A 12,630-nucleotide genomic window follows, 5' to 3' on the forward strand; every position below is an offset into this window, starting at 1 on the left:
TCTGACAATAAAACTCTGTCCTCTACACTTATAAAAGAAAAAAACATAAATAAGCATGAGAAGAGGGGAACATTTACTTCCCACTCTTTCGGGAATAAGATTTCTGGTCTGTATTCTCCCTTCTTTGCTTAGCAGCAAAGGAATGACATGTGACTGTAAAGTCTGGGGAAGACACTGGGCCATGTGGCTCAGCCTCTCCTGGATTTTCTTTTTTTCTGATCTGCCCTTGCAGGGGAAGTCTGAGGTGGTACATGCCACCCAAGAGCAGGTAAGCAAGTTGACTGCAGTTCTACAGTCCTGTTATCTAGTGTATCTACCCAGTATTTCTCTCTTATTAGTTTTCAACTCAAGAAGAAAAAGTGAAAGTGAATCACGCTCAATCGTGTCCAACTCTCGCGACCCCTTGGACTACAGCAGCCTACTAGGCTCCTCTGTCCATGGGATTTTCCAGGCAAGGGAACTGGAGCAGGTTGCCATTTCCTTCTCCAGGGGATCTTCCCAACCCAGGAATTGAACCCGGGTCTCCTGCACTGCAGGCAGACACTTTACCATTTGAGCCACCAGGGAAGCCACCAGGAAGTGTGTCTACCCAGTATTTCTCTCTCAGTTTTCAACTCAAGAAGGAAAAAGGGTGCTATTTTTGAACCCAACTTTTAACAATGATGGCCATTCTCAAACTGATTTCCAAAGAATTCTAACAACTAGAACAGAATTTTTGTAAAGAGGCAGCCTCTATTTGGATTACAAAGACAGACTCTTCCTGCTGGAATAGAAGCTAATTCATAAAATATTAATTTTATCTGACTGGATCAAGAGAAGTAAGCAGGAAACAAAATACAAATTCTGCTAAGGGGCTAGAGGAAAATTAACAGAGGAGAGATGTGGAGGAAGATGGAGAGAAAATGTCCCTACACGTTTTGCTCGATGACATATGATTCCATCATAGCCCTGAGAGCTAATGAAATGTGTGGAACAGATATGAGAATCTATGTACTTTCCACTAATCCAATATTGAAGAGATATTCATAAATGTAAAAGAATGACTTTTACACTTTTCTATGTTTGGTTTTATTTCTCCTAAGGAAAATGATCTGTTAATATGCAATGAGTTTATTATTGTTGTTTTTAAATTAAAAATGTTTTAGAATCTCCTTAGCTTTATTTTCTGTAAATAGCAATATATGTAACCCTTACACATTGAGCAAAAGCTCTTTGGAGGAGCCCTCAATAACTTAAAGAGTGTCAAGGAATCCTAAAACCAAAAAGCAATGAGAACTACTGTCCTAAATGATGATTCAATGTCTTTACTTCACCCATTTTCCACAGCCAAGAAATATGTGTTAGACATGCTTTAAAAGTTTCAATAGTTCTCCTAAATCTACCACATGAAATTATGATGATATCCTCTATCGTCTCTTCCCTGGTGACTGAGCTGGTAAAGAATCTGCCTGCAATGCGGGAGACCAGGGTTCAATCTCTAGATTGGGAAGATCCCCTGAAGAAGGGAAAGGCTACCCACACCAGTATTCTGGCCTGAAGAATTCCATGGATTATATAGTCCATGGGATTGCAAAGAGTCGGACACGACTGAGAGACTTTCACTATCATCTCTACAACCTATTTTTCCAGCTTCATTTTCCCTTACTCCTCTTTATCATACATTTTAATCTACTCAAAAATTTCCTGCCTTTTGCAATGTCTTTTCTGTTTCACAAGTCTCTAATATCTGTATATACAAATTCTATACTGCTTTTTACATGGTCATGCCAAATCTATACCCTATACAACTTCCTTAGTACACTTTCTGTCCTACAATCCTATTCTGTTCATTTATTTTTTTCTTGCTAGTCACTTATATTCCCATGTATTTTTATCCTAATCGCTTTTTCCCACTGACTCCCCCTTTTATCATATGTATCCATTCTATCTTACCAATTACTTTTAGTCACAAATGAAATCTATCACTGACCAGCTAACTGGTTATCTATCCATTAATCAAGTATGATTTAAACATCTCTCAATTCTCCTAAAAATTAAATGTTTATACTTCACTAATTTACATTTTCAACCCATTCACCTGCTTATATATTTATCCAAATAAACTAAAAACATCCAGAATAATATTTGAATGTGGCCTAGAATAGCACCACATTCCAAAAGCACTTAATGGAAAACTCCACTTACCCAGAATGACTTGGGAAAGGTACATTATTCTGGTTGATATAATGGGTTAATTAAAATTCACATATATAGGGCTTTGCTGGTGGTCCAGTGCTTAAGAATCCACCTTGCAAAGCAGGGGACACTGGTTTGAGATCAGAAAGATCCCACATGCTGTGGAGCAACTAAGCCTGTATGCTGCAACTACCGAAGCCCTCACATCCCAGAGCTTGTGCTTTGAAACAAGAGCAGCCACTGCTATGAGAAGCCCCGTGCACCGTAACGAGACAGCAGCTCCCACTTGCCAAAATTAGATAAAGCCGACACGCAGCAATGAAGCACAGCCAAAAATTAAAAACAAATGTTTAAAAGATTCATATATGTACACAAGTTAATAAGAAACAGGAATGCTATAAAATGAACTTAACACAGAAACATTATGGATCATCACTTGACACTTCTGTAATTCAGAGGGTAAGGGCACATTAGGATCTTGCAGTGTTATCACTATGAACATCAAAAATCAGAATAGAGAAGTAAAACAACTTTAAGGGCACAAACGTTGTCTTATACTTCCTTTTATGTGCTCCATTGCAACTGGCGGAGAACTGGGCATATAAGAAAGTCATAAACACTTGAATTTCACACATAACCAATTTGTTATTAACTTCTTAAGACAGAATGCATAATGTAGCTTCCAAAACAGTAAGAGGAAATCCAACTTTGCAGTAATTTCAATCCTAGGCTAAAGAAGAATTTTTAAAACTACTTTTTGATGATGAACTATCAATATTTTCACGAGTTTTTCACATGTAAAATAATGGCAATGTATCTAATTAGGTGGCTGATTATTTGTCAAGGATTGGAACATATGGAGGAAAGAACTATCAGGCTTGGTCCAGAACACTTCAAGTACAGGTTAGAAGCTTAAATATCTTGGCTGAAGCCAAAACTGCTGTGAAGAGACACGAATGAGGGTTTGAATGCTATGGCCTGTATGATCAAACTGGAAAGATCTTAATAATGCTACTGTGTACTAAACAAACAGCTTCACAAATTAAAGCTTTGAAAAATAAAAGCCAAGATTAGAATTTTCAACAGAGACCTAGAAATCATAACTGACATGGCATACCTGAAAAATAACCAAATAAAAATTCAGAATCAAAAAATAACCAAAAATCAAGAATTCTTCAATGGACCACTTTAATAGCACATTAGACAAAACTAAGGAGTGAATCAGTAAAGATGAAACCATTCAGAACAAAGCTCAACAATAAAAAAATACAGAAGAGAGAACAAGAGACAAGTTTACAGTGAGAAGGTATTATGTGCACTTAGAGTCCCAGAATTAGAAAGAAAAGGACAGAGGCAATATTGGAAGAGATAATAAGAATTTCTCTCCAAAGTGATAAAATAGTCTACAAGTTTAAGTTCATTAAATTCTAAGCAAACTAAGCAAAAAGAAACCCAAATCTAGATACAGAGTAAATGTGCAGAAAACTGCAAGATAAAATGTGTGAGCAGCCAGTGAAAAAAATAGGAATTACATCCAAAAAGCTACAGTTAGAATAAAATTGACTTCTCTATAGCAATACACAAAAACAGTATGTCCTAAGTTGTATTTATTCCAACAAAGCAAGTCTGGTTTAACATGTATAAACCAGATTTATAAAAATCAGCATAATTTATGACACTAATAGGATAAAGAAAAATCATATGATCTCAAAAGATGCATGAAAAATCATTTGATGAACTGTAATACCTATTAATGAAAAAAAAATCTTACAAATTGGAAGAAACAGAAGAGTTAATAAAGCTTATCTCCTAAAACCTACAATGATCACACTTAATGAAAGCTTTCCCTCTGCAAAATAGGTCAGACAAGGTTGGCTATATCACTATTTTCATTATCCTGGCAGTGTTAGCCAGTTCAGCAAAGTGAAGTGACGTCAAAGTCATTCAGTTGCGTCCGATTCGTTGCAACCCCAGAGACTATATGGTCCATGGAATTCTCTAGGCCAGAAAACTGGAGTGGGTAGCTTTTCCCTTCTCTAGGGGATCTTCCCAACCCAGGGATCAAACCCAGGTCTCTCACATTGCAGGTGGATTCTTTACCAGCTGACCCACAAGGGAAGGCAAGAAGCAAAAAGGAAGAGACAAAAAACCTCATTAACACAGGATATGATTTTAGATATAAAAATTCAAAATTAGAATCTTCACAGAAAACTCAATTGTCTTTCCATATATATTTTTTCCCTATATTAGCCACATCTTTTATAATAGCAACAAAAAAGAGCCTGGACTAAATCTAACAAAAGATGAGGAAGATCTCTATGAAAGTGAAAGTGAAGTCGCTCAGTTGTGTCCGATTCTTTGCAACCCCATGGACTGTAGCCTACCAGGCTTCTCTGTCCATGGGATTCTCCAGGCAAGAATATTGGAGTGGGTTGCCATTTCCTTCTCCAGGGGATCTTCCCGACCCAGTGATCGAACCTGGGTCTCCCGCATTGCAGGGAGATGCTTTAACCTCTGAGCCACCAGGGAAGCCCCAAGATCTCTCTAGAGGGCGACAAATAAATTATCTTCTACTGAGAGATATTATCGAGAGAAATCAAAAGACAAGTGAAAAAAATATGCCACATTCATGGGGTGGAGAATCAATACCATAAAAGACATCAATTCTCCCCAGATTCATCAGACTCAATACAATCCCAGTCAAACTCCAAACAGGTTTTTTTGTGTAGAGGGAGGAACTGGAGAGATAGTATGATAAGCTAACTCTAAAACTCACAGGAAAATGTCAAATGTCAGAAAAAGCCAAGTTATAAAGCCTCAGAAAAACAGAATGATATTAGAGCAAGGATAAACAGAAGAGAATAATAGGCTGCAAAAAAGACCCACCCATATATGATCACTCATTTCTGACAGGTGGCATATTAAAATGGTGAAGAAAAGATTATCTTTTCACTTTGTACTGGGACAACTGGATATCCATATGGAAAGAAATGAAATTGGACTCCTATCACATACCATTGGAGGAGGAAATGGCAACCCACTCCAGTATTCTTACCTGGAGAATCCCATGGACAGAGGAGCCTGGCAGACTGCTGTCCATTGGATCACAAAGAGTTAGACATGACTGAAGCACCCGAGCACAACCACTTCACATCCCATACACATCAGACTCACTCAACCAATCGGAAAACAAACGTAATATTGAGTAAAGGAAGCCAGACACAAAATAATTCATAGTGTGATTGGTTTTAGGTCAATTTAAAAGGAAAAGGCAATGCGGCACATGACCTAAGGCACTGTCGTCAGAAAGCAGACTTGGAAGAGGAGGAATTCGAGGGAAACCAGCACTGTTCTATTTCTTGACCTGAGTAAGCGGCTGCAAGTTTGCAGTACAGTGATTTATCAAGCTATTCTCTTACATTTCATGTACTTTTCTGTAAGTCTATTGTATTTCATACCTAAATGGTTTTAGGGAATTAAACAGCTTACCCTGAAACTAGCATCTGCCCATCATGAGAAAAAGCACAAGCCAGAACAGGAGCACAGTGTCCAGTCAGTGTACTTTTATATTTTAATTCAAAACCTGCAAATAACAAGGTGAGAAAAGTTAGCAAGCGGATTGTGCTTAGAATTTATTTTTAAGTAAAAACTATTTTATTTGTTCAATAAAATCTTGGAATGTTTAAAGGACACAAAGATGGGGGAAAAAAATCCTCACACAACTCAAGTATTGGAATGCACTGTGATTAAGTGGTTTCAGAAGTTCAGTAACGGGTAAAGAAAATGGTGGGGTCAGCAAACACTAGACAGAGGGGATTAAAATCAAATTATTTTTAAATTTAAAAATTCTAAACTCTATAATATATATAAAATTTTAAATGAATCAAAATTTTAAACTATACTTCGATCTTGGTTATCTTACACACACACACACACCACACACCAATTGCCCAAATGCCTAAAAAGAATCAAATGCCTGTAGTTTTAAATATCTGGATTAAGATACCTTCTCACTTCATAAATTAAAAATAGTAATTTATGTATCTTAAAACTCCAGTATATCCTATAGAATCCCAACAAAGTATGGTAGCAGTAAAAATGCTTTTTAAACCTTCTATAATTACTGAAAAGGAATATCACAACTCTTTCAAAGATAAGCCAAGGGAATTCAATGTATTTTAGTGATAGAAAATAGAAAATATATAGAAAAATAATCACTAAGAAGTTGATCAGGGGATACAAGGAATTAAGTGAAATCTGTAATTTTCTCAGACGTAATAAGAACTTTGAAGTGTTAATGGTCTTGGATAGACAGCATTTAACTAAACAAAAATGTCACGGTGCAGGTAAAAGCTTCAATAAAAAATATGTTTATCTCACTTTATTATTAAATATATATTTTATTTCTATTAAAAATAGAGTATGTTCTCCTAGTTACTCTATTATTAAATATATATTTTATTTCTATTAAAAATAGAGTATGGGGGGGAGGAGCCAAGATGGCGGAGGAGTAGGACAGGGAGACCACTTTCTCTCCTACAAATTCATCAAAAGAATAACTGAATGCAGAGCAAACTTCACAAAACAACTTCTGATCGCTAGCTGAGGTCATCAGGCGCCCAGAAAAGCAGACCATTGTCTTCGAAAGGAGGTAGGACAAAAGATAAAAGATAAAAAGTGAGACAAAAGAGCTAAGGACGGAGACCCGTCCCGGGAAGGGAGTCTTAGGCGGCCTTGCTTGGGCTAGGGTCCGGGCCTGAGTGCCCTGAGGACAATCGGAGGGAGCTTCTGTGAGGTGCCAACTTGAACTGTGGGAGACCAAAAGACAGAGAGAAAATTAACCGGCCGGAACACACTGCCGGCCGTTCGCAGAACAAAGGGACGGAGAAAGTCCCGAGAAGAGCTCGCAGGCTGCGGACCGACCCAGCCCCGCTGGAGGCAGGAGGCAGGGGGGAGGGGAAGGTCGCGGCGAGACACAGGGCGCAGGCACCCGACCGGCGCGGGCGGGGACTGGGGCTGGGGACGCGGAAGGGAGTGAGTGCGCCACACCTGGGGATAGTGCGCCCATCAAGCCCCTCGCTGCCTGGACCGCTCTGACGGGGAAGGCACAGAGAGCAGGCGCAGCTTTTCCTTCCGCGCTTTTGTGTAACACCCGAGGGCTGGAACCTGGCGCAGCGCGGGGCGCGCTCCATATAGAACGGCCGGGAGCCTGAGCAGCGCAGACGGAGAGAGCAGCGTCGGCCCCTCCCGGCAGCGCCAGCCCGCCCCCGCAGGGCCGGCCCCTCCCCGCAGCGTCAGCCCCACCCCGCAGCGCAACGGAACTAGCTACCTGAATAAGAGTCCACCTCCGCCCGCCTGTGTCAGGGCGGAAATGAGGCTCTGAAGAGACCGGCAAACAGAAGCCAAATAAACAAAGGGAACCGCTTCAGAAGGGACTGGTGCAACAGATTAAAATCCCTGTAGAAAACACCGACTTCACCGGAAGGGCCCTGTAGATATCGAGAAGTGTAAGCTGGAACGAGGAGCTATCTGAAACTGAGCCGAACCCACACTGACCGCAGCAGCTCCAGAGAAACTCCTAGATATATTTTTACTTTTTTTTTTCTAAGTAAGGAAAAAAAAAAAAATTTTTTTTTCTTTTTATATTTTTTCTTTTTTATTTTTTCTCTTTTATTTTCCTTTAAAATTCCCTATTACTCCCCCATTACTCCTTAACTTTCATTTTCATAGATTTTTACAATTTTTTTAATTAGGGGGAAAAAAATTTTTTTTTCTTTCTTTTTTTTTTGTTTTTTTTTCTTTTTTTTCTTTTTCTTTTTTTTCTTTTTTCTTCTTTTTTTTCCTTTCCGTTTTCTCTTTTATTTTCTATTTTTCTTTTTCTCTTATTTCTTTTAAAGTCCTCTAGTACTCCTCTACTACTCTTCATTTTCATTTTCACTACACTATAACCTTACCAAAAAAAAAAAAAAAGAGAAGCCCTATCTTTAAACCGAAGATTATTCTCTCCCAATCTTGACTCTCTGTTTTCTACCTCAGAACACCTCTATTTCCTCCTTTCCCCTTCTCTTCACAATCTAATTCTGTGAATCCTTGTAGGTGTCTGAGATACGGAGAACACTCTGGGAACAGACAGCTGCGTAGATCTGTCTCTCTCCTCTTGAGTCCCCCTTTTTCTCCTCCTACTCATCTCTATCTCCCTCCTCCCTTTTCTCCTGTTCATGTAACTCTGTGAACCTCTCTGGGTGTCCCTAACGGGGGAGAATCTTTTCGCTATTAACCTAGAAGTTTTATTATCAGTGCTGGTTATAGTTTGGAGAAGTTTCCTGAGACTACACGGAGGAAGAAATTAAAACTGAAATCCAGAGGCAGAACGTTTAAGCCCAAAACCTGAGAACACCAGAAAACTCCTGACACATGGAACTTTAGAATAAGTGGACCGCAAAAGCCTCCATACCTACACTGAAACAACCACCACCCAAGAGCCAATTAAGTCTTATAGAGCAAGACATACCACGCAAATTCTCCAGCAACACAGGAACATAGCCCCGAATGTCAACATACAGGCTGCCCAAGGTGACACCTGACACATAGACCCATCTCAAAACTTATTACTGGGCACTCCATTGCTCTCCAAAAAGAAGAAATCAAGTTCCATGCACCAGTACACTGACGCAAGCTTCCCTAACCGGGAAACCTTGACAAGCCAATCGTCTAACCCCACCCACTGGGTAAATCCTCCACAATAAAAAGGAACCACAGACCTCCAGAATACAGAAAGTCCACTCCAGACACAGCAATCTAAACAAGATGAAAAGCAAAGAAATACCCAACAGGTAAAGGAACATGAAAAATGCCCACCAAGTCAAACAAAAGAGGAGGAGATAGGGAATCTACCTGAAAAAGAATTTAGAATAATGATAATAAAAATGATCCAAAATCTTGAAAACAAAATGGAGTTACAGATAAATAGCCAGGAAACAAAAATTGAAAAGATACAAGAAATGTTTAATAAAGACCTAGAAGAAATAAAAAAGACTCAATTAAAAAATGAATAATGCAATGAATGAGATCAAAAACACTCTGGAGGGAACCAACAGTAGAATAACGGAGGCAGAAGACAGGATAAGTGAGGTAGAAGATAAAATGGTGGAAATAAATGAAACAGAGAGGAAAAAGAAAAAAGAACCAAAAGAAATGAGGACAACCTCAGGGACCTCTGGGACAATGTGAAACACCCCAACATTCAAATCATAGGAGTCCCAGAAGAAGAAGACAAAAAGAAAGGCCATGAGAAAATACTCGAGGAGATAATAGCTGAAAACTTCCCTAAAATGGGGAAGGAAATAGCCACTCAAGTCCAAGAAACCCAGAGAGTCCCAAACAGGATAAACCCAAGGCGAAACACCCCAAGACACATATTAATCAAACTAACAAAGATCAAACACAAAGAACAAATATTAAAAGCAGCAAGGGAAAAACAACAAATAACACACAAAGGGATTCCCATAAGGATAACAGCTGACCTATCAATAGAAACCCTCCAGGCCAGAAGGGAATGGCAGGACGTCCTGAAAGTAATGAAAGAGAATAACCTACAACCTAGATTACTGTATCCAGCAAGGATCTCATTCAGATATGAAGGAGAACTCAAAAGCTTTACAGATAAGCAAAAGCTGAGAGAATTCAGCACCACCAAACCAGCTCTTCAACAAATGCTAAAGGATCTTCTCTAGACAGGAAATGCAGAAAGGTTGTATAAACGTGAACCCAAAACAACAAAGTAAATGGCAACGGGACCACACCTATCAATAATTACCTTAAATGTAAATGGGTTGAATGCCCCAACCAAAAGACAAAGATTGGCTGAATGGATACAAAAACAAGACCCCCATATATGCTGTCTACAAGAGACCCACCTCAAAACAAGAGACACATACAGACTAAAAGTGAAGGGCTGGAAAAAAATATTTCATGCAAATGGAGACCAAAAGAAAGCAGGAGTCGCAATACTCATATCAGATAAAATAGACTTTCAAATAAAAGCTGTGAAAAGAGACAAAGAAGGACACTACATAATGATCAAAGGATCAATCCAAGAAGAAGATATAACAATTATAAATATATATGCACCCAACATAGGAGCACCGCAATATGTACGGCAAACACTAACGAGTATGAAAGAGGAAATTAATAGTAACACAATAATAGTGGGAGACTTTAATACCCCACTCACAACTATGGATAGATCAACTAAACAGAAAATTAACAAGGAAACACAAACTTTAAATGACACAATGGACCAGCTAGACCTGATTGATATCTATAGGACATTTCACCCCAAAACAATCAACTTCACCTTTTTCTCAAGTGCACACGGAACCTTCTCCAGAATAGATCACATCCTGGGCCATAAATCTGGTCTTGGAAAATTCAAAAAAATTGAAATCATTCCAGTCATCTTTTCTGACCACAGTGCAGTAAGATTAGATCTCAATTACAGGAAAAAAATTGTTAAAATTTCAAACATATGGAGGCTAAATAACACGCTTCTGAATAACCAACAAATCATAGAAGAAATCAAAAAAGAAATAAAAATTGTAATAGAAATGAATGAAAATGAAAACACAACAACCCCAAAACCTTTATGGGACAACTTAAAAGCAGTGCTAAGGGGAAGGTTCATAGCATTACAGGCTTACCTCAAGAAACAAGAAAAAAGTCAGATAAATAACCTAACTCTATACCTAAAGAAACTAGAGAAGGAAGAAATGAAGAACCCCAGGGTTAGTAGAAGGAAAGAAATCTTTAAAATTGGGGCAGAAATAAATGCAAAAGAAACTAAAGAGACCATAGCAAAAATCAACAAAGCTAAAAGCTGGCTTTTTTAAAAAATAAACAAAATTGACAAACCATTAGCAAGACTCATTAAGAAACAAAAGGGAGAAGAACCAAATTAACAAAATTAGAAATGAAAATGGGAGAGATCACAACAGACAACACTGAAATACAAAGATCATAAGAGAACACCAGCAGCTCTATGCCAAAATGCGACAACTGGATGAAATGGACCAAATTCTTAGAAAAGTATAACTTTCCAAAACTGAACCAGGAAGAAATAGAAGATCTTAACAGACCCATCACACGGCAAGGAAATCGAAACTGTTAATTCAAAAATCTTCCAGCAAACAAAAGCCAGACCAATGGCTCCACAGCTGAATTCTACAAAAAATTTAGAGAAGAGCTAACACCTACCCTACTCAAACTCTTCCAGAAAATTGCAGAAGAAGGTAGACTTCCAAACTCATTCTATGAGGCCACCATCACCCTAATTCCAAAACCTGACAAAGATGCCACAAAAAAAAAAAACTACAGGCCAATATCACTGATGAACATAGATGCAAAAATCCTTAACAAAATTCTAGCAAACAGAATCCAACAACATAATAAAAAAATCATACACCACGACCAAGTGGGCTTTATCCCAGGAATGCAAGGATTCTTCAATATCCGCAAATCAATCAATGTAATACACCACATTAACAAATTGAAAGATAAAAATCATATGATTATCTCAATAGATGCAGAGAAAGCCTTTGACAAAATTCAAAACTCATTTATGATTAAAACTCTCCAAAAAGCAGGAATAGAAGGAACATACCTCAACATAATAAAAGCTATATATGACAAACCCACAGCAAGCATCACCCTCAATGGTGAAAAATTGAAAGCATTTCCCCTGAAATCTGGAACAAGACAAGGGTGCCCACTCTCACCACTACTGTTCAACATAGTGTTGGAAATTTTGGCCACAGCAATCAGAGCAGAAAAAGAAGTAAAAGGAATCCAGATAGGAAAAGAAGAAGTGAAACTCTCACTGTTTGCAGATGACATGATCCTCTACATAGAAAACCCTAAAGACTCTACCAGAAAATTACTAGAGCTAATCAATGAATATAGTAAAGTTGCAGGATATAAAATTAACACAGAGAAATCCCTTGCATTCCTATATACTAACAATGAAAAAACAGAAAGAGAAATTAAGAAAACAATACCATTCACCATTGCAACAAAAAGAATAAAATACTTAGGAGTATATCTACCTAAAGAAACAAAAGACCTATACATAGAAAACTATAAAACACTGATGAAAGAAATCAAAGAGGACACAAACAGATGGAGAAACATACCGTGTTCATGGATTTGAAGAATCAATATTGTCAAAATGGCTATTCTACCCAAAGCAATCTATAGATTCAATGCAATCCCTATCAAGCTACCAATGGTATTTTTCACAGAACTAGAACAAATAATTTCACAATTTGTATGGAAATACAAAAAAACTCGGAAATAGCCAAAGTAATCTGAGAAGAGAATGAGAACTGGAGAATCAACCTGCCTGACTTCGAGACTTCTACTACAAGCCACAGTCATCAAGACAGTGTGGTACTGGCACAA

The 12,630-nt window shown here is 38.2% G+C and overlaps 1 protein-coding gene across 1 annotated transcript in view; it reads right to left on the minus strand.

Moving 5' to 3' along the window:
- Positions 1 to 12,630, minus strand: part of WDSUB1 (WD repeat, sterile alpha motif and U-box domain containing 1) — an 87,717-nt gene that overhangs the window by 56,833 nt on the left and 18,254 nt on the right. The window contains exon 5 of the mRNA XM_043487586.1: positions 5,665 to 5,758. Within this exon, the coding sequence (XP_043343521.1) occupies positions 5,665 to 5,758 (94 nt within the window). The remainder of the gene's footprint in view (positions 1 to 5,664; positions 5,759 to 12,630) is intronic.

Source organism: Cervus canadensis, chromosome 15, assembly GCF_019320065.1.
Source record: "Cervus canadensis isolate Bull #8, Minnesota chromosome 15, ASM1932006v1, whole genome shotgun sequence".
Taxonomy (NCBI): Eukaryota; Metazoa; Chordata; class Mammalia; order Artiodactyla; family Cervidae; genus Cervus; species Cervus canadensis.